Here is a 17,499-nt window from a genome sequence, read left to right on the forward strand (position 1 = left end):
TCTCGCTCTGTCGCTCAGGCTGGAGTGCAGTGGCATGATCTTGGCTCACTGCAAGCTCCGCCCCCTGGGTTCACGCCATTCTCCTGCCTCAGCCTCCCAAGTAGCTAGGACTACAGGCGCCTGCCGCCACGCCCGGGTGACTTTTTGTATTTTTAGGAGAGACGGGGTTTCACCGTGTTAGCTATGATGGTCTCAATCTCCTGACCTTGTGATCCGCACGCCTCCGCCTCCCAAAGTGCTGGGATTACAGGTGTGAGCCACCGCGCCCAGCCACCCAGCTAATATAATAAAAAACATACTTTTTATATTTTTCTGCAGATGGGGTCTTGCAGGCTGATCTTGAACTCCTGGGCTCAAGTGATCCTCCCGCCTCCACCTCCCAAAGCGCTGGGATTACCGGAGTGAGCCACTGTGCCTGTCTGGAAGTGACTTTTAAGTGTAGACTTTTAAGCATGACGTTGGCATCCTGCAGAGACCAGGCAAGAGCACTCCAGATGGAAGGCAGTGCAGAGGTCCAGGCTCTGGGACCGGAATAAGCTTGCCAAGTTCAAGGGCACATCAGAAAGCAGACCCAGGATGCCTGGCGCAGAGAGAGCAGTGGGGGAGGAGGGAGTGGTTGGAGGATGGAGGGTAAGGAGGGAGGGAGGGCCGGGCGCGGTGGCTCAAGCCTGTAATCCCAGCACTTTGGGAGGCCGAGACGGGCGGATCACGAGGGCAGGAGATCGAGACCATCCTGGCTAACACAGTGAAACCCCGTCTCTACTAAAAAATACAAAAAACTAGCCGGGCGAGGTGGCGGGCGCCTGTAGTCCCAGCTACTCGGGAGGCTGAGGCAGGAGAATGGCGTAAACCCGGGAGGCGGAGCTTGCAGTGAGCTGAGATCCGGCCACTGCACTCTAGCCTGGGCGACAGAGCGAGACTCCGTCTCAAAAAAAAAAAAAAAAAAAAAGGAGGGAGGGAGGGCCAGGGGGAGGCGGTGTGGCAGGGATGGGATGAGGTCCTGAGGCTGAGCCGCCCATTGCAGTGGATGTTCAGGAAAGGTTTAAGATCACGCGGAACTGGAGAAGCCGACCTGGCAGGGCTCCAGGCTCCCTGAAGGAGGACCGGCTGCCTCCAAACATGGGTGGAGCAAGCTCTCCCCGCTTGTTCATGGAGCTGCAGTTTCCAAGATCAGGTGAGATCCTGTTACTTCCACAAGCTCCAGGAAAACCTCAGACTCTCCAGACCTGGAGATCCCCTCCATGGCCCACGGGTATAATATATCCACTTAGCCCTCTGCAGAGTCGGCTCAAAGTCTGTGATGGGCAACCCAGGTAAAAAGTGGAGGTCCCAGCCGGGCGCGGTGGCTCACACCTGTAATCCCAGCACTTTGGGGGGCCGAGGCGGGCGGATCACGAGGTAAAGCGATCGAGACCAGCCTGGCCAACATGGCGAAACCCCGTCTCTACTAAAAATACTAAAATTAGCCAGGCGTGGTGGTGCGTGCCTGTCATCCCAGCTACTCGGGAGGCTGAGGCAGGAGAATTGCTTGATCCGGGGAGGTGGAGGTTGCAGTGAGCTGAGATTGTGCCATTGCACTCCAGCCTGGGCGACAGCAAGACTCTGTCTCCAAAAAAAAAAAAAAGAATGTGGGGGTCCCACCATATGCAAGATGCACAGGGTGGCTTCGTCCTGCTGAGGTGGGTTGGATGGTGTTCCCCCAGAAGAGATAAGTTTAAGTCCCAGTGCCTGGTGAGACGCACGCCCCAGTAGACACACAACCCAATATGCTCAATCTGATGCAATGAGTGGTCCCAGACTGGGTCTTGGATCTGGGGTTTGGAATGGGGCATTAGCTAAACAGGGACATGGGACATTATTGGGACAATTGAGGATACTTTTTTTTTTTTTTTTTGGAGATAGAGTCTTGCTCTGTCACCCAGGCTGGAGTGCAGCAGCACAATCTCAGCTCACTGCAACCTCCGCCTCCCGAGTTCAGCGATTCACCTGCCTCAGCCTCCCCAGTAGCTGGGATTACAGGCGCCCGCCACCACACCCAGCTGATTTTTGTATTTTTAGTAGAGACGGGGTTGCACCATGTTGGCTAGGCTGGTCTCGAACTCCCGACCTCAGGTGATCCGCCTGCCTTGGTCTCCCAAAGTGCTGGGATTACAGATGTGAGTCACTGTGCCCAGCCCCAAGGGCTGACTTTGATATAAAAGGAGTAAAATGTTAACAATTATATAATCCTTCTAAAGGTGTGCAGATATTCTTTTTTTTTTTTTTTTTTTTTTTTTTTTTTTTTTTTTTGAGACGGAGTCTTGCTCTGTCGCCCAGGCTGGAGTGCAGTGGCCGGATCTCAGCTCACTGCAAGCTCTGCCTCCCGGGTTTATGCCATTCTCCTGCCTCAGCCTCCCGAGTAGCTGGGACTACAGGCGCCCGCCACCTCGCCCGGCTAGTTTTTTGTATTTTTTAGTAGAGACGGGGTTTCACTGTATTAGCCAGGATGGTCTCGACCTCCTGACCTTGTGATCCGCCCGTCTCAGCCTCCCAAAGTGCTGGGATTACAGGCGTGAGCCACCGCGCCCGGCCGCAGATATTCTTTATATCATTGTTGTAATTTTTTTCCAAGTTTGGAAGTATTTCAAAACAGGCCAGGCACAGGGGCTCATGCCTGTAATCCCAGCATTTTGGGAGGCCAAGGTGAGAGGATCATTTGAACCCAGGAGTTTGAGACCAGCACAGTGAGACCCCATCTCTACAGAAAATAAAAAATAGCTGGGTGTGGTGGCATATGCCTGTGGTCCCAGATATTCAGGAGGCTTCAGTGGGAGGAACGCCTCAGCCTGGGACATGGAGGCTATAGTGAGCTATGATTACATCACTGCACTCCAGCCTGGGTGACAGAGCAAGACCCTGTCTCGAAAAAAAAAAATTAAAAAGTTACAAGCAGCCAGGCATGGTGACTCATACCTGTAATCACAGCACTTTGGGAAGCTGAGGCGGGTGGATCACTTGAAGTCAGGAGTTCGAGACCAACCTGACCAATGTGGTGAAACCCTATCTCTGTTAAAAATACAAAAATTAGCTGGGCATGGTGGTGGGTGCCTGTAATCCCAGCTACTCGGGAGGCTGAGGCAGGAGAATCGCTTGAACTTGGAAAGTGGAGGTTGCAGCGAGCCGAGGTCATGTCATTGCACTCCAGCCTGGGCGTTGCAGCGAGATTCTGTCTCAAATAAATAAACAAATAAACCCCCCCAAAAACCCAAAACGAAAAACAAAAAGTTACAAGCAAGCAAACAAAACTGGCAGCCACTCAGTTGTGAGGGGAAAAGAGCAGAGGGAGCTGTGAGGCAACTCACACTGTACCTGACCCTCCTCGGCTATGATGCCCTGGGCAAGCTCCTCCCCCAGTCCTCAGTTTCCCCACACAGCCTTCTTCAGTTCGTCAACCTGCTTCCACTGAGCCCAGGGCCTTTGCACATGCTGTCCTCTCTGCTTGGAATGCAGGGCCCCTACGCCCCACCTCCTTCCCCGGCTCATCCCTCCTCACCCTTCGCAGCCAGGAATCACAGCTCCCCTTCCCTCCCTGATCTGGTCAGAAGCACCATGAACCCAGCTGCCACCTTGCATTGGGTTGTGAGGCTATAAGGGACTGGTATACAGTCGGCGCATAGCATCAGAATGAATGAATGGAGAGATCAAGGCAGCAAGCAATCTCTGGGCTGCCTTCAGCGCTAGCTCCGTAGCAGGCTGCAGAAGGGTAAGAGTGAAGGAAAATGCTAGAAGGAGGCCGGGCGCAGTGGCTCACACTTGTAATCCCAGCACTTTGGGAGGCTGAGGCAGGCAAATCACTTGAGGTAAGGAGTTCAAGACCAGCCTGACCAGCATGGTGAAACCCTGTCTCTAACGAAAATACAAAAATGAGTCAGGCGTGGTGGTGCGTACCTGTAATCCCAGCTACTTGGGAGGCTGAGGCATGAGAATTGCTTGAAACCGGGAAGCGAAGGTTGCAGTGAGCCGAGACTGCACCACTGCTCTCCAGCCTGGGTGATGGAGTGAGACTCTGTCTCAAAAAAAAAAAAAAAAAAAAGGGCTTGAAGGACAGAGGCCATGCAGAGCTCTGTCTGACATCCTTAGGGGAAGTACAAAGACCACTTCTGCAGTCCCCAGGGGAGGGGATGGCTGGGCTGGAAGAAATAGAATTGTGAGCTGTTTTGCAGCAGACAGAGGTGGTTATGTGTGGCCGCAGCTGGACCTGCACCGAGGAGCTGCACTCAGTCCCTCCGGAGACGAGGAAGACAGAGGCCTCGTGGAGGAATTGCTCTGTTGGCAAAGGCGTAGCTTGTGGGGCCCAGGCTGGCACAGCGAGGCCGCTGTCCTGCAAACGCAGAGCTGCTGCAGCGGTGGGCGGGGAGGGGGGGGGGGTCGAGCAGCCTTGCAGGTGTAAGAAATCCACCAGAAGCACTCCCTCCTCCTGCTCCCGCTGGCCTCACCCCTTCCAGACGGCCTCCAGCTCACATTTGCAGCTGCGCTCAGCCTCGGTCTTTGTCTCAAGAAGGCTTGGGTGAGACGAGAGCTTTTAAACTTATCTGTGGAGGCCGGGTGGGGTGGCTCGCGCCTGTAATCCCAGCACTTTGGGAGACCGAGGCAGGCAGATCACTTGAGGTTGCGAGTTCGAGACCAGCCTGGCCAACATGTTGAAACTCCGTCTCTACCAAAAATACAAAATTAGCTGGGTGTGGTGGTGGGTGCCTGTAATCCCAGCTACTCGGGAGGCTGAGGTGGGAGAATTGCTTGAACCCGGGAGGTGGAGGTTGCAGTGAGCCGAGATTGTGCCACTGCACTCCAGTCTAGGTGACAGAGCAAGACTCTCTCAAAAAAAAAAAAAAAAAAAATTATCAGTGGAGCTGGGCCCAATGGCTCATGCCTGTAATCCCAGCACTTTGAGAGGCTGAGGTGGGCAGATCACCTGAGGTTGAGAGTTCGAGACCAGCCTGGCCAACATGGTGAGCCCTCGTCTCTACTAAAAATACAAAAATGAGCTAGGCGTGGTGGCGGGTGCCTGTAATCCAGCTACTTGGGAGGCTGAGGCAGGAGAATCACTTGAACCCGGGAGGCGGAGGTTGCAGTGAGCTGAGATCGCACACTGCACTCCAGCCTGGGTGACAGAGTGAGACTCTGTCTCAAAAAAAAAAAAAAAAAAAAAAAAAGAAAAAAACATCAGTAGGGGGAAAGGGAGCTAATAATAATAGTAACACTGGAGATGATTATTTATTTGTGCTGCCTTCGTCATTTGCACAGCCCATGTCGGCTGTTTCATCGAAATTCCACAACCACCTGGTGTGCGGGAGATTATTGTCCCATTTTACAGATCAGAAAACAGAGGCACTGAGACACCCAAAGAGGTAGCCCAGATGGCAGAGCAAACTTGCTGGGGAATTGGGATTTGAACCATGGGCGTCCAATCCCAAAGCTTATGTGCCTTTGTTTATGCTGTGCTGCTTGAAATGACATTATTTTAAAATTTTCATTATTTTTCTTAGAGATGCAGTCTTGCTCTGTTGTCCAGGCTGCAGTGCCGTGGTGTGATCATAGCTCATTGCTGCAATCTCCCAGGTCCAAACAATCCTCCTGCTTCAGCCTCCTGAGAAGCTGGAACTACAGGTGCACACCAGCATACCTGACTATTTTTATTTTATTTTATTTTATTTTATTTTATTTTATTTTATTTTATTTTATTTTGCTCTGTTTTCCTGGCTGGAGTGCAGTGGCCGGATCTCAGCTCACTGCAAGCTCCGCCTCCTGGGTTCACGCCATTCTCCGGCCTCAGCCTCCCGAGTAGCTGGGACTACAGGCGCCTGCCACCTCGCCCGGCTAGTTTTTTTTTTTTGTATTTCTTAGTAGAGACGGGGTTTCACCGTGTTAGCCAGGATGGTCTCGATCTCCTGACCTCGTGATCCACCCGTCTCGGCCTCCCAAAGTGCTGGGATTACAGGCTTGAGCCACCGCGCCCGGCCTATTTTATTTTATTTTATTTATTTATTTTGAGTCAGAGTCTCACTCTGTCGCCCAGGCTGGAGTTCAGTGGTGCGATCTTGGCTCACTGCAACCTCTGCCTCCCATGTCCAAATGATCCTCCTGCCTCAGCCTCCTGAGTAGCAGGTGCAAGCCAGCATACCTGACTAATTTTTTTTCATTTCCTATTTTATTTATTTATTTATTTATTTCGAGATGGAGTCTCACTTTCTCGCCCAGGCTGGAGTTCAGTGGTGCGATCTTGTCTCACTGTAACCTCCACCTCCCGGGTTCAAGCGATTCTCCTGCCTTAGCCTCCCGAGTAGCTGGGATTACAGGCGTGGGCCACCAGGCCTGGTTAATTTTGTATTTTTAGTAGAGACGGGATTTCTCCATGTTGGTCAGGCTGGTCTCGAACTCCTGACCTCAGGTGATCTGCCCGCCTCGGCCTCCCAAAGTGCTGGGATTACAGGTGTGAGCCACCAGGCCCGGCCAGTTTTTGCTTGTTTTTGTTAAGAGATGGGGTCTTGCTATATTGCCCAGGCTAATCTTGAACTCCTGGGCTCAAGGGATCCTCCCACCTTGACCTCCCAAAGAGCTGGGATTACAGATGTCAGCCTCCACTCCCAGTCGTGATTGTCGGCTATTCTGAGAACAGGGACCTCTTGCTACAAAGAAACACACACAGGTGCATGGGCCTTAGAGGCTTGGCAATGACTGGATTCAGGAGAGGGCTGAAGTTCTTGAATATGAAGGTGCCATCTTCAACAGTCCTCCTTCTGCTTGGACGTGAATGGGAAGGAAGCTCTCGGCCTCCCACACCAGCCTGACTCATTTTGACGGAGACCGACTGCTTCGAGGCATTCTTCTGTATCTCCTTCAAACCCCTTTCTCTTTTAAGTTCGTTCTTTCGGCCTCGTCCCACCCTCCGGAACCTTCTCAGATTGAGATTTCTCTGGAACTGGAGATTCTTTTTTTTTTTTTTTTGAGACAGTCTCAGTCAGTCCACTGCCCAGGCTGGAGTACAGTGGCATGATCTTGGCTGACTGCAACTTCCGCCTCCCGAGTTCGAGCGGTTCTCCTGCCTCAGCCTCCTGAGTAGCTGGGATTACAGGTGCCTGCCACCACGCCCAACTAATTTTTGTATTTTTAGTAGAGATGGGGTTTCGCCATTTTGTCCAGGCTGGCCACGAACTCCTCACCTCAAGTGATTTGCCCGCCTCGGCCTCCCAAACTGCTGGGACTGCAGACGTGAGCCACTGCGGGCGGCCTGGAGATTCTTTTCAAATTCTCTTTTTCAGGTGGAACACACCTGGTTTTTTTGACTGAACCTCACCCAGTAGTTTCTATAACTGACCCGCAGGCATTGTGTCTGGGGGATGGATGAATTCCTGGCTCTGAAAGGAAAGAGGGATGAGCGGCTATCTCTAGCCAGCAAATCAGAGTCACACATCTCAACAGCAAATTCGCACAGCTTCCTTTCCATGTAGTTTTTTTGTTTTTTTGTTTTTTTTTTTTTTGAGACAGAGTCTCGCACTGTCACCTGGGCTGGAATGCAGTGGTACATCTCGGCTCACTGCAACCTCCTCCTCCCGGGTTCAAGTGATTCTCCTGCCTCAGCCTCCTGAGTACCTGGGATTACAGGCGCCTGCCATCATGCCCAGCTAATTTTTTATTATTTTTTTATTTTTAGTAGAGACAGGGTTTCACTATGTTGGCCAGGCTGGTCTCAAACTCCTGACCTTGTGATCTGCCCACCTCGGCCTTCCAAAGTGCTAGGATTACAGGCCTGAGTCACTGCGACTGGCCTTTTTTTTTTTTCTTTCTTTCTTTTTAGATAGAGATAGGCGGCTGGACGTGGTGGCTCACGCCTGTAATCCCAGCACTTTGGGAGGCCAAGGTGGGTGGATGACGAGGTCAGGAGATCGAGACCATCCTGGCTAACACGGTGAAACCTCCTCTCTACTAAAAATACAAAAAAGTTAGGCAGGCGTGGTGGCGGGCGCCTGTAGTCCCAGCTACTTGGGAGGCTGAGGCAGGAGAAGGTCGTGAACCCGGGAGGCAGAGCTTGCAGCAAGCAGAGATCACGCCACTGCACTCCAGCCTGGGCGACAGAGCAAGACTCCGTCTCAAAAAATAATAATAATAAATAAATAATAAAATAAATAAACAGAGACTCGCTCTGTCACCCAAACTGGAGTGCAGTGGTGCAATCATGGCTCACTGCAACCTCCGCCTTCTGGGCTCAAGTGATCCTCCTGCCTCAGCCTTCCAAGTAGCTGAGACTGTAGGTGCATACCACCATGCCCAGCTATTTTTTTTTTTTTTAGTAGAAATGGGGTCTCACTAACTTGCCCAGGCTGGTTTCAAACTCTTGAGCTCAAGCATTTCCCCAGCCTCAGCCTCTGTAAGTGCTGGGATCATAGGCGTGAGCCACCGCACCCAGCCCCTGTGATTTCTTATTCTGACTAGTGACCAGCACCTGTCACCCAATATTTGTTAAGCGCCGACTGTATGTCAGGCACTATCCTTATGTTGGGATACAGCAGTGAGCTAAACAAAGACCTGTGCTCTTGCGGGGCTCCTTGTGGTGGGGAAACAGAGTGTAGACAAGATATCTCTGCAAAACGTTCAGCATAGGGGCCGGGCTTGGTGGCTCTCACCTGGAATCCCAGCACTTTGGGAGTTCAGGACCAGCCTGGCCAACAATGGTGAAACCCAGTCTCTACTATTTATTTACACTAAAAATACAAAAATCAGCTAGGTGTGGTGGCAGGTGCCTATAATCCCAGCTACCCGGGGAAGGATGAGGCAGGAAAAGCACTTGGACCCAGGAGGTGGAGGTTGCAGTGATCTAAGATCGCGCCACTGCACTCCAGCCTGTGGGACAGAGCGAGACTCAAAAAAAAAAAAAAAAAAAAAAATTCAGCATGTTAGGGGAGTTAGGTGTCTCCTAAAGGCTGCTAATAAATCACCATGTTGCCTCGACCTGGAATTACAGGCGCGTGCCACCATGTCCAGCTATTTTTTTTTCTTTTTTTTAAGAGATGGAGTCTCGCTCTGTCGCCCAGGCTGGAGTGCAGTGGCGAGATCTCGGCTCACTGCAAGCTCCGCCTCCCGGGTTCATACCATTCTCCCACCTCAGCCTCTGGAGTAGCTGGGACTACAGGCGCCCACCACCAGGCCCGGCTAATTTTTGTATTTTTAGTAGAGATGGGGTTTCAACGTGTTAGCCAGGATGGTCTCAATCTCCTGACCTTGTGATCCTCCCACCTCGGCCTCCCAAAGTGCTAGGATTACAGGCGTGAGCCACCACTCCCGGTATGCCCAGCTAATTTTTGTAGTTTTAGTAGAGGCGTGATTTTGCCATGTTGGCTGGGCTGGTCTCGAACTCCTGACCTCAAGTGATCCACCCGCCTCGGCCTCCCAAAGTGTTGGGATTACAGGCGTGAGCTACTGCACCCGGCCAGAATGTTAAGAACTCTTAAAATGGTGTAGGGTTGGGGGCTCCTTTGGAGCCTTGGGGCAGGGAGGACAGAAATGAATCTTTTTTTTTTCTTTTTTTTTGGATCCGGGTCTTGCTCTGTAGCCCAGGCTAGAGTGCAGTGGCCGGATCTCAGCTCACTGCAAGCTCCGCCTCCCGGGTTCACGCCATTCTCCGGCCTCAGCCTCCCGAGTAGCTGGGGCTACAGGCGCCCGCCACCTCGCCCGGCTAGTTTTTTGTATTTCTTAGTAGAGACGGGGTTTCACCGTGTTAGCCAGGATGGTCTCGATCTCCTGACCTCGTGATCCACCCGTCTCAGCCTCCCAAAGTGCTGGGATTACAGGCTTGAGCCACCGCGCCCGGCCAGAAATGAATCTTAAATGAATGAGCAAATACCCATTATGTGCCTGGCCTGGACTACCCCACTGTGAAGCCACAGAGAACACTCACACACAGGGCCTCAGCCCTCCCAGAGTGTGCGGGAGATGAAGACGCAGAGATGGAACCAGGCCAGCCCCGGGCCGTTCCCATTTAGAGACGGCCTGGCTCCTGCGTCCCACCTGGGAGAGACACCTGTTCCCCCGACGGCTGACTCAGGGGTGTGGAAGTCCTACCTGGGAAGGTCTTCGTCCTGCCATTCGTCCTTCACGTCCACGTTTTCCATCCGGAGCGTGGCTTCTGTGGTCCCCATAGGAGCCAGAAAGAGGCACCGGCTTGAAGCAGGGGTGACCCCTGAAAAGAATGGGTTTTACTGGACAATAATCCTAATGACAGTGCCCTACCCCATGCAGCTCTTCCCCCCTCCCCCTCTCCCTCCCTTCTCCTTCTTCTTGAGACAGAGTCTTGCTCTGTTGCCCAGGCTGGAGTGCAATGGTGCAATCTCAGCTTATTGCAACCTCCACCTTCTGGGCTCAAGTGATTCTCCCGCTTCAGCCTCCCAAGTAGCTGGGATTACAGGCACCTGCTACCATGCCTGATTAATTCTTGTATTTTTGCAGAGACAGGGTTTCGCCATGTTGGCCAGGCTGGTCTCGAACTCCTGTCCTCAGGTGATCCTCCTGCCTTCGCCTCCCAAAGTGCTGGGATCACAGGCGTGAGCCATCATGCCCAGCTAAATTTTGTATTTTTAATAGAGACGGGGTTTCACTATGTTGGCCAGGCTGGTCTCAAACTCCTGAGCTCAAGTGGTCTGCCCGTCTCAGCCTCCCAAAGTGCTGGGATTACAGCGGTGAGCCACTGAGCCTGGCTCTTTTTTTTTTTTTTAAACATGATCTTGCTCTGTTGCCTGGGCTGGAGTGCAGGGGCACAATCATAGCTCATGGCAGCCTTGAACTCCTCGGCTTAAGCAATCCTCCTGCCTCAGCCCCCCCACCAGTGGCTATGACCACAGGTGTGTACCACCATGCCTGGGCAATTTTTTAAAATATTTTTTAAGAGATTGGGTCTTGCTATGTTGCCCAGGCTGGTCTCAAACTCTTGGGCTCAAGCAATCCTCCTGCCTCGGCCTCCCAAAGCGCTGATATTACAAGGGTGAACCACTGCGCCCGGCCAACACTTCTTATTGAACCATCACCCAGTCCCATGAGGTTCCCCTGTTTTACAGATGAGAAAACGGAGGCACAGAAAGCTTAGGATGCACAGTGGGGTTCAGAGTTTGAACGTGGGCGAGAGGCTGAGCCTTCGGATACAAGTCCTGCTCCCTTGGGAACTCTGAAATCCACCTTCTCCAGGGTAAGCCATGACCCAAATAGACTTATCCTCCCTCTTGTACCTTGGACCTCAACTAGAAAGCAAGAAATCCGAACCATCATTCATACTAAAGTGTGAATGGCTGATATACTTCAGCTGCCCTGCTGGGAATGCCAAGTTCAAAGAGAATCCATTAGGCTTAACCCATCACTATCTGCCATCTCTACCAGGCTACCTGTCCTGCCCCTCTGTCCTCCCTCAAGCAAGTCCAAGTGACCTTCTGATCCCAGGGCTCACAGTGTGGAAAGAGACTGGGGTTAGAAAGGAGACCCTCATCTTTACTAACCACAAAATGTCACTTTATTTATTTATTTATTTAGAGACGGGGTCTTGCTCTGTCACCCAGGCTGGAGTGCAGTGGTGTGATCCCGGCTCACTACAGCCTCCAACTCCTGGGATCAAGCGATCCTCCTGCCTTAGCCTCCCAAGTAGCTGAGACCATGGGCATGTGCCACCATGTCTGGCTAATTTTTCTGATCTTGCTATGTCACCCAGGCTGGTCTTGAACTTATGGGCTCAGGTGATCCTCCTACCTCAGCCTCCCAAAGCACTGGGATTACAGGCGTGAGCCACTGCACCACCCCACTGCCCACAGCAGTATTGTTTTTCTTGTTCTAAGGAGCTCACTGGGCAGGGGGAAGCAGTCTAGGTGGGGGCCAGGATCAGAGCTGCCAGGTGAGACTGAGTTCTGGTCTGCTCTGGGGCATGATGGACTCTCAGATCATCTCCCTCTCTGGGTCTCAGTTTCCCCTTCTGTGAACAAGAGTTGAATTAGAGATGACTTCTATGATACCTTTTGGATATAACATACCGGCATTTTATGACTCAACCAACCCCATCTGTTTTGTGCTTTGAAACCAGTGCTTTGCACCTGTGGGCAATTCTGCCACCCCTCCTGCAAGGGGACACTTGGCATCATCTAGAGGCACTTTTCTCACAACTGAGGGAAAGGAGTGCCCCCTAGGGCAGGCCAGGGGTGCTGCTCAGTACCCTACAGTGCCCAGGATGGCCTCCCATGACCAAGAATGACTGGGCCCCAAATATCCATAGATCCAAGGTGGAGAAATCTCGTCTTACAGGCAATAGTCATTTCTGTGTGCATTCCCGTGTTTGCAAAAGGATTTCAGGCCCGTGTCCGGCAGTCATTACAGAGCATGGTACACTCCATTACCTCCGTGTGTCCTCTCAACAGTTCCTGAGTAGCAAGATACACTTTTTTTTTTTTTTGAGACGGAGTCTCGCTCTGTCACCCAGGCTGGAGTGCAGTGGTGCGATCTCGGCTCACTGCAACCTCCGCCTCCTGAGTAGCTGGGACTACAGGTGCGTGCCACCATGCCCAGCTAATTTTTGTATTTTTAGTAGAGGCAGGATTTCACTATATTGGCCAGGCAGGTCTCGAACTCCTGACCTAGTGATCCGCCTGCCTCCCAAAGTGCTGGGATTACAGGCATGAGCCATTGCACCTGGCTGCTAGATCCACTTTTTAAATAATCTGGGGGCTGGGTGCAGTGGTGCATGCCTGGAATCTCAGCACTTTGGGCAGATCGCTTGAGATCAGGGGTTCAAGACCAGCCTGGGCAACATAGCAAGACCCCATCTCTCCAAAAATTTACAAAAACTAACCAAGCATGATGGTGGGTGCCTGAGGTCCCAGCTATTCAGGAGGCTGAGGTGGGAGGATTGCTGGAGCCCAGGAGGTCGAGGCTGCAGTGAGGTATGATCATGCCACTGCATTCCAGCCTGAGCAACAGAGTGAGGTTCTATTTCAAAAAATAAAATAATAAAATAAAATATAAGGCATCTGGCGGGTGCAGTGGCTCACACCTGTAATCTCCAGCACTTTGGGAGGCTGAGATAGGGGGATTGTGTGAGCCCAGAAGGTCAAGACCAGCCTGGGCAACATAGCAAGACCCCATCTCTAAAAAAAAATAAGTACAAAAATTAACCAAACATGGTGCCGGGTGCCTGGTGCCTGAGCTCCTAGCTATTCAGGAGGCTGAGGTGAGAGGACTGCTTGAGCCCAGGAGGTCAAGGCTGCAGTGAGCTTTGATCGTGCTGCTGCATTCCAGCCTGAGCAACAGAGCAAGGTTCTATTTCAAACAATAAAATAAAATAAGGCATATGGCTGGTGCAGTGGCTCACACCTGTAATCCCTAGCACTTTAGGAGGCTAAGATAGGAGGATTGCTTCAGCCCAGATGGTCAAGACCAGCCTGGGCAACATAGCAAGACTCCATCTCTAAAAAAAAAAATAATAATACAAAAACCAAACATGGTGCTGGGTGCCTGGTGCCTGAGGTCCTAGCTATTCAGGAGGCTGAGATGAGAGGACTGCTTGAGCCCAGGAGGTCGAGGCTGCAGTGAGCTTTGATCGTGTTGCTGCATTCCAGCCTGAGCAACAGAGACCCTATTTCAAAAAAATAAATAAATAAATAAAGCATCTGGCTGGGCGCAGTGGCTCACACGTGTAATCCCAGCACTTCGGGAGGATCGCTTGCGCACAGGAGGTCAAGACCAGCCGGGGCAAGATAGCAAGACCCTGTCTCAAAAAAACAAATACATAAAGCATCTAAGGCCCCCAACTCGCATGGCGTCCTGACTGCCTCTCTGCGGAGTAGGTTACCTGCAGCCCCCCAGCCTTAGATACCGGCTTTACCTCGGGGACGGTGGATTACAGGAAGGACCCAGAGGCAGCCTCAGTCAGATGAGGAAGTGGGGGAGGGGACGGCTAAAACTAGACCCTCCCCCGTACAGGGTGAGCGTTTCTCACTCGATTCTCTGTCCTCAATGTCGTCATTCATTCTTGGAGGAGGGACAGTAACACGCAGCATGGAAAAAAAAAAAAAAAAAATCCCTCCTGGATGCTATGGGGTGAGGGGCGGGGGTGGCAGCTGCCAGCCAGGCCCTTCCCGCGACGGTAAGTTCTCCTCGGCAGTAGAAACGCGTTTGCTTTCCGGAGGAAGGGGGTCTTCGCCTCTGCCTTCCTTATACAGAGCTGGGTGTGACCTCAGCCCCCAGGAACACTTCCCCCAGCCCCGCCCCCGACCCCCACCCCCTGCCAGCTGCGGCCACAGGCGTTGACTCCACAGTCTTCTAAGGATGGGGTGTGGTGGGTCCTCAGTGGGCCCCGGACACTCCTGCACTCAGATCCTGGCTTCGCATTTGGGGACGGCCAAAGGAAGACAGTGACATCAAGGAACCAGAGTGAAGCGCTCATTTGAGCCCTGAAGTCTGATTACTAGCAAATCACATACGAGTTCCGATAAGGAGGAGGCATCTGTGTCTTAAACCATAAACCACCCCCTTCCTCCCCACCCCACAGGCAAGCCATTATCGACATACTTAATTTTTTTTTTTTTTTCCCAAATCGGCAGCTGGTGGCCTTCCCAGCGTTATAAATAGGAAATACACAGGGCTAGGATGGGTCTATTTCAGCGTCCCAGAGAGAAGCCGAGGTTTTCATCCGCCCAAGCTCTCAGCGTGTCCTGAAAATGGTGCACTTATCTGCCTTCCAGGGGAACGGTGCGCGCGGAAGGTAAACTGTGTTGCCGGGCGCAGCTCGGGGAACGGTTTTCCCTGCTACCAGCAACACGGATGTGAGGGCCTTCACGGAGTCACAAGACCGTGGCTCTCTGCTCCCACCCGCCCCATCTGCTGGAAAGGGATTTAGAGGCGGCAAAAGGCTGCCGGATAAACCTTCCAGGGAGACGGTTTATCCTGGGCGAAGGGGAGATGCGCGCACTCACCTCTGCAGCTGAGACAGCCTCTCCTCCTTACTGGCAAACAAAGGCGAGCCCTGCCCGGGTGCAGCTGGGCATCGCTCACGCTCCCCAGGCCTTCAGAGCCTGGGAGGAAGAGGATGCTCGCAGGGACGGCTTCTGCATCCGAGGAAGGTCACCCAGGGCTACGTGGCCAGCGCCCGCCAGCTCTTTTGTGCAGGGGTGGGTGGGGTGCAGGGTTAGCGGTAGGCTCCCCCTCGCGGGGCTGCGGCTGCGCCCGCTCTCATCGCCACCCGCCTGCGCGCCCTGCCTCGGAGGTAGCTGCTTCTTCCCAGCTCACGGCTGGCAGAGGCTCGGCTTCCCGAAGACAGTTAATTTATGCTGCTTTTGTGTGCAGGGAGGAGGGGGTGGGGGGTGGCGGCCTGACCGAAAGGCACAGCCCCCTGCCAGAATCCGGTCCTCTCCATTGGCTGACAGACAAGCATCTCCGAAAGCCACGCCAGGGGCAGAGGCAGAAATCATTTTCTGATGGCGCATCACAGATTTAAAAACAAAACAACGGACAAATAAATAAATAAATGGCGAGATGGCCTCATTCCTTAGAGAACAGGGGTGGGGAGGGCTGAGGAAGGTCCTCTGGGCACTTCTCCTTGCAAAGGGAGCAGGGGTGAGGGGTGGCATCCCCCCAAAAAGTCTTTGCAGGCAAAGAAATGACTGTCCCCAGGTCGGGTGCCATGGCTCACGTCTGTAATCCCAGCACTTTGGGAGGCCGAGGAGGGAGGATCACCTGAGGACAGGAGTTCGATACCAGCCTGGCCAACGTGGTGAAACCCCGTCTCTACTAAAAAGACAAAAATTAGCCGGGCGTGGTGGCGGACGCCTGTAATTCCAGCTACTCGGGAGGCTGAGGCAGGAGAATCACTTGAACCCGGGAGGCGGAGGTTGCAGTGAGCCGAGATGGCGCCACTGCACTCCAGCCTGGGAGGCAGAGGGAGACTCTGTCTCAAAAAAAAAAAAAAGAAAGAAAGAAAAAAAGAAAGAAAGAAAGAAAGAAATGACTGTGCCCAGGTCACCATGTTGTGGGTCTATTAGATGGTCATTTACAGTTGATGGAGCCTCATGCCCTAAACAGGGCTGGGTGCAGGGGAGGCAGAAGTTTATCAGGCACACTCGCTCTGCAGGGCTGCTGTGGGAACGGCGCCCCCTGCAGTTGTGCACCGGTGTGACCTCGCCCTGGAGGAATTCAAGGAGACAGTGAAGATGGTAGGGTGGAGAGTGCAGGCCCTGCAGTCAGACTGAAAGTGAGTTTGAACTCTAGCCCAGCCACTCTCCAGCTGGTGGACCAGTGGACGTGAGTGATCTTACCTGCGGGTCTCAGTTTTCCTCATCTGTGAAATGGAGCCGCTATGGCTTTTTCACATTATGAGATAATGCATAGACAGCACTAAACACAGTGCTGGGGCACAAGAAAAGCTCTCTATGTGTTTGTTTTGCTCTGTTGCCCAGGCTGGAGTACAGTGGTATGACCTCGGGTCACGGCAACCTCTGACTCCCAGGTTCAAGTGATTCTCCTGCCTCAGCCTCCAAAGTAGCTGGGATTACAGGTGCACACCACCACGCCTGGCTAATTTTTGTATTTTTAGCAGAGATGGGGTTTCACCATGTTGGCCAGGCTGGTCTTGAACTCCTGACCTCAGGTGATCTGCCCACCTCGGCCTCCCAAACGGTTGGGATTACAGGCGTGAGCCACCGCGCCTGGCCAGAATATACATTTTCGAAGAGCAGAGGCTCAGTTGGTCTTATTCACCGCACATACTCCGCACAAAGTAGCAACTCCTGGTGCAAAGCTGTTCAGGAAACACAGGCAGAGTGCATGAAGGCTGGCTCCCTTCATGACATTCAATGACACCCCACCTAGGCTGTCAGCCTCACCCACTGCATGGGGGTCTGCACCCCTCCAAGGCATGAAGGCAACCTGCCCACAGCAGAGGCAGAAAGCCCAGATGGGGAAACAGAGACCCCAGAGACTTTGGCACACAGCTGGGCTTCACATCTCCTGGCTGGAGAAAGCGGAGGTCTTGTAAGAGACACTTGTGTTAACTGAGGGGTGGATTCGGTTAGTCCCTGTGCTGGGCACTGGGCACAAGATGTGAGTAATTCCCATTACTCATGGTCCTCTCCTTACTGGCAAACAAAGGCAAGCCCTGCCCGGGTGCAGCGGGCATCTCTCAGGCTCCCCAGGCCTCCAGAGCATCGGTGGAAGAGGATGCTGGTAGGGGTGGATTCTGCCTCTGAGGAAGGTTGCAAGTGCCTGCTACCTCTTTTGTGCATGGGTGGGGTGCGGAGTTAGTGATGGGCTCCCCTGCGCGGGGCTGCGGCTGTGGCCCCTCTTGTCATCACCCGCCTGTGCGCCTTCCCTCTGAGGTATCTGCTTCTTCTCAGCTCACGGCCGGCAAAGGCGCAGCTTCCCTAAGACAGTTAATTCATGCTGTTTTTGTGTGCAGGATTGGGAATTCTCTTAGAATGCCCATTCAGTTGAGGCCAGGCAGGT

At 52.8% G+C, this 17,499-nt stretch overlaps 1 protein-coding gene across 1 annotated transcript in view; it reads right to left on the reverse strand.

Annotated features, from left to right (window-relative positions):
* The window catches only part of ATCAY (ATCAY kinesin light chain interacting caytaxin), a 40,411-nt gene extending 24,861 nt beyond the window's left edge, over positions 1–15,550 (reverse strand). Inside the window, exons 1-2 of the mRNA XM_031660111.1 lie at positions 14,976–15,550; positions 10,096–10,213 (exon numbers count right to left, since the gene is read on the reverse strand). Coding sequence (XP_031515971.1) covers positions 10,096–10,172 — 77 coding nt within the window. The 5' untranslated portion in view covers positions 10,173–10,213; positions 14,976–15,550. The remainder of the gene's footprint in view (positions 1–10,095; positions 10,214–14,975) is intronic.
* Positions 15,551–17,499: the final 1,949 nt, after the last annotated feature.

Source organism: Papio anubis, chromosome 20 (assembly GCF_008728515.1).
Source record: "Papio anubis isolate 15944 chromosome 20, Panubis1.0, whole genome shotgun sequence".
Taxonomy (NCBI): domain Eukaryota; kingdom Metazoa; phylum Chordata; class Mammalia; order Primates; family Cercopithecidae; genus Papio; species Papio anubis.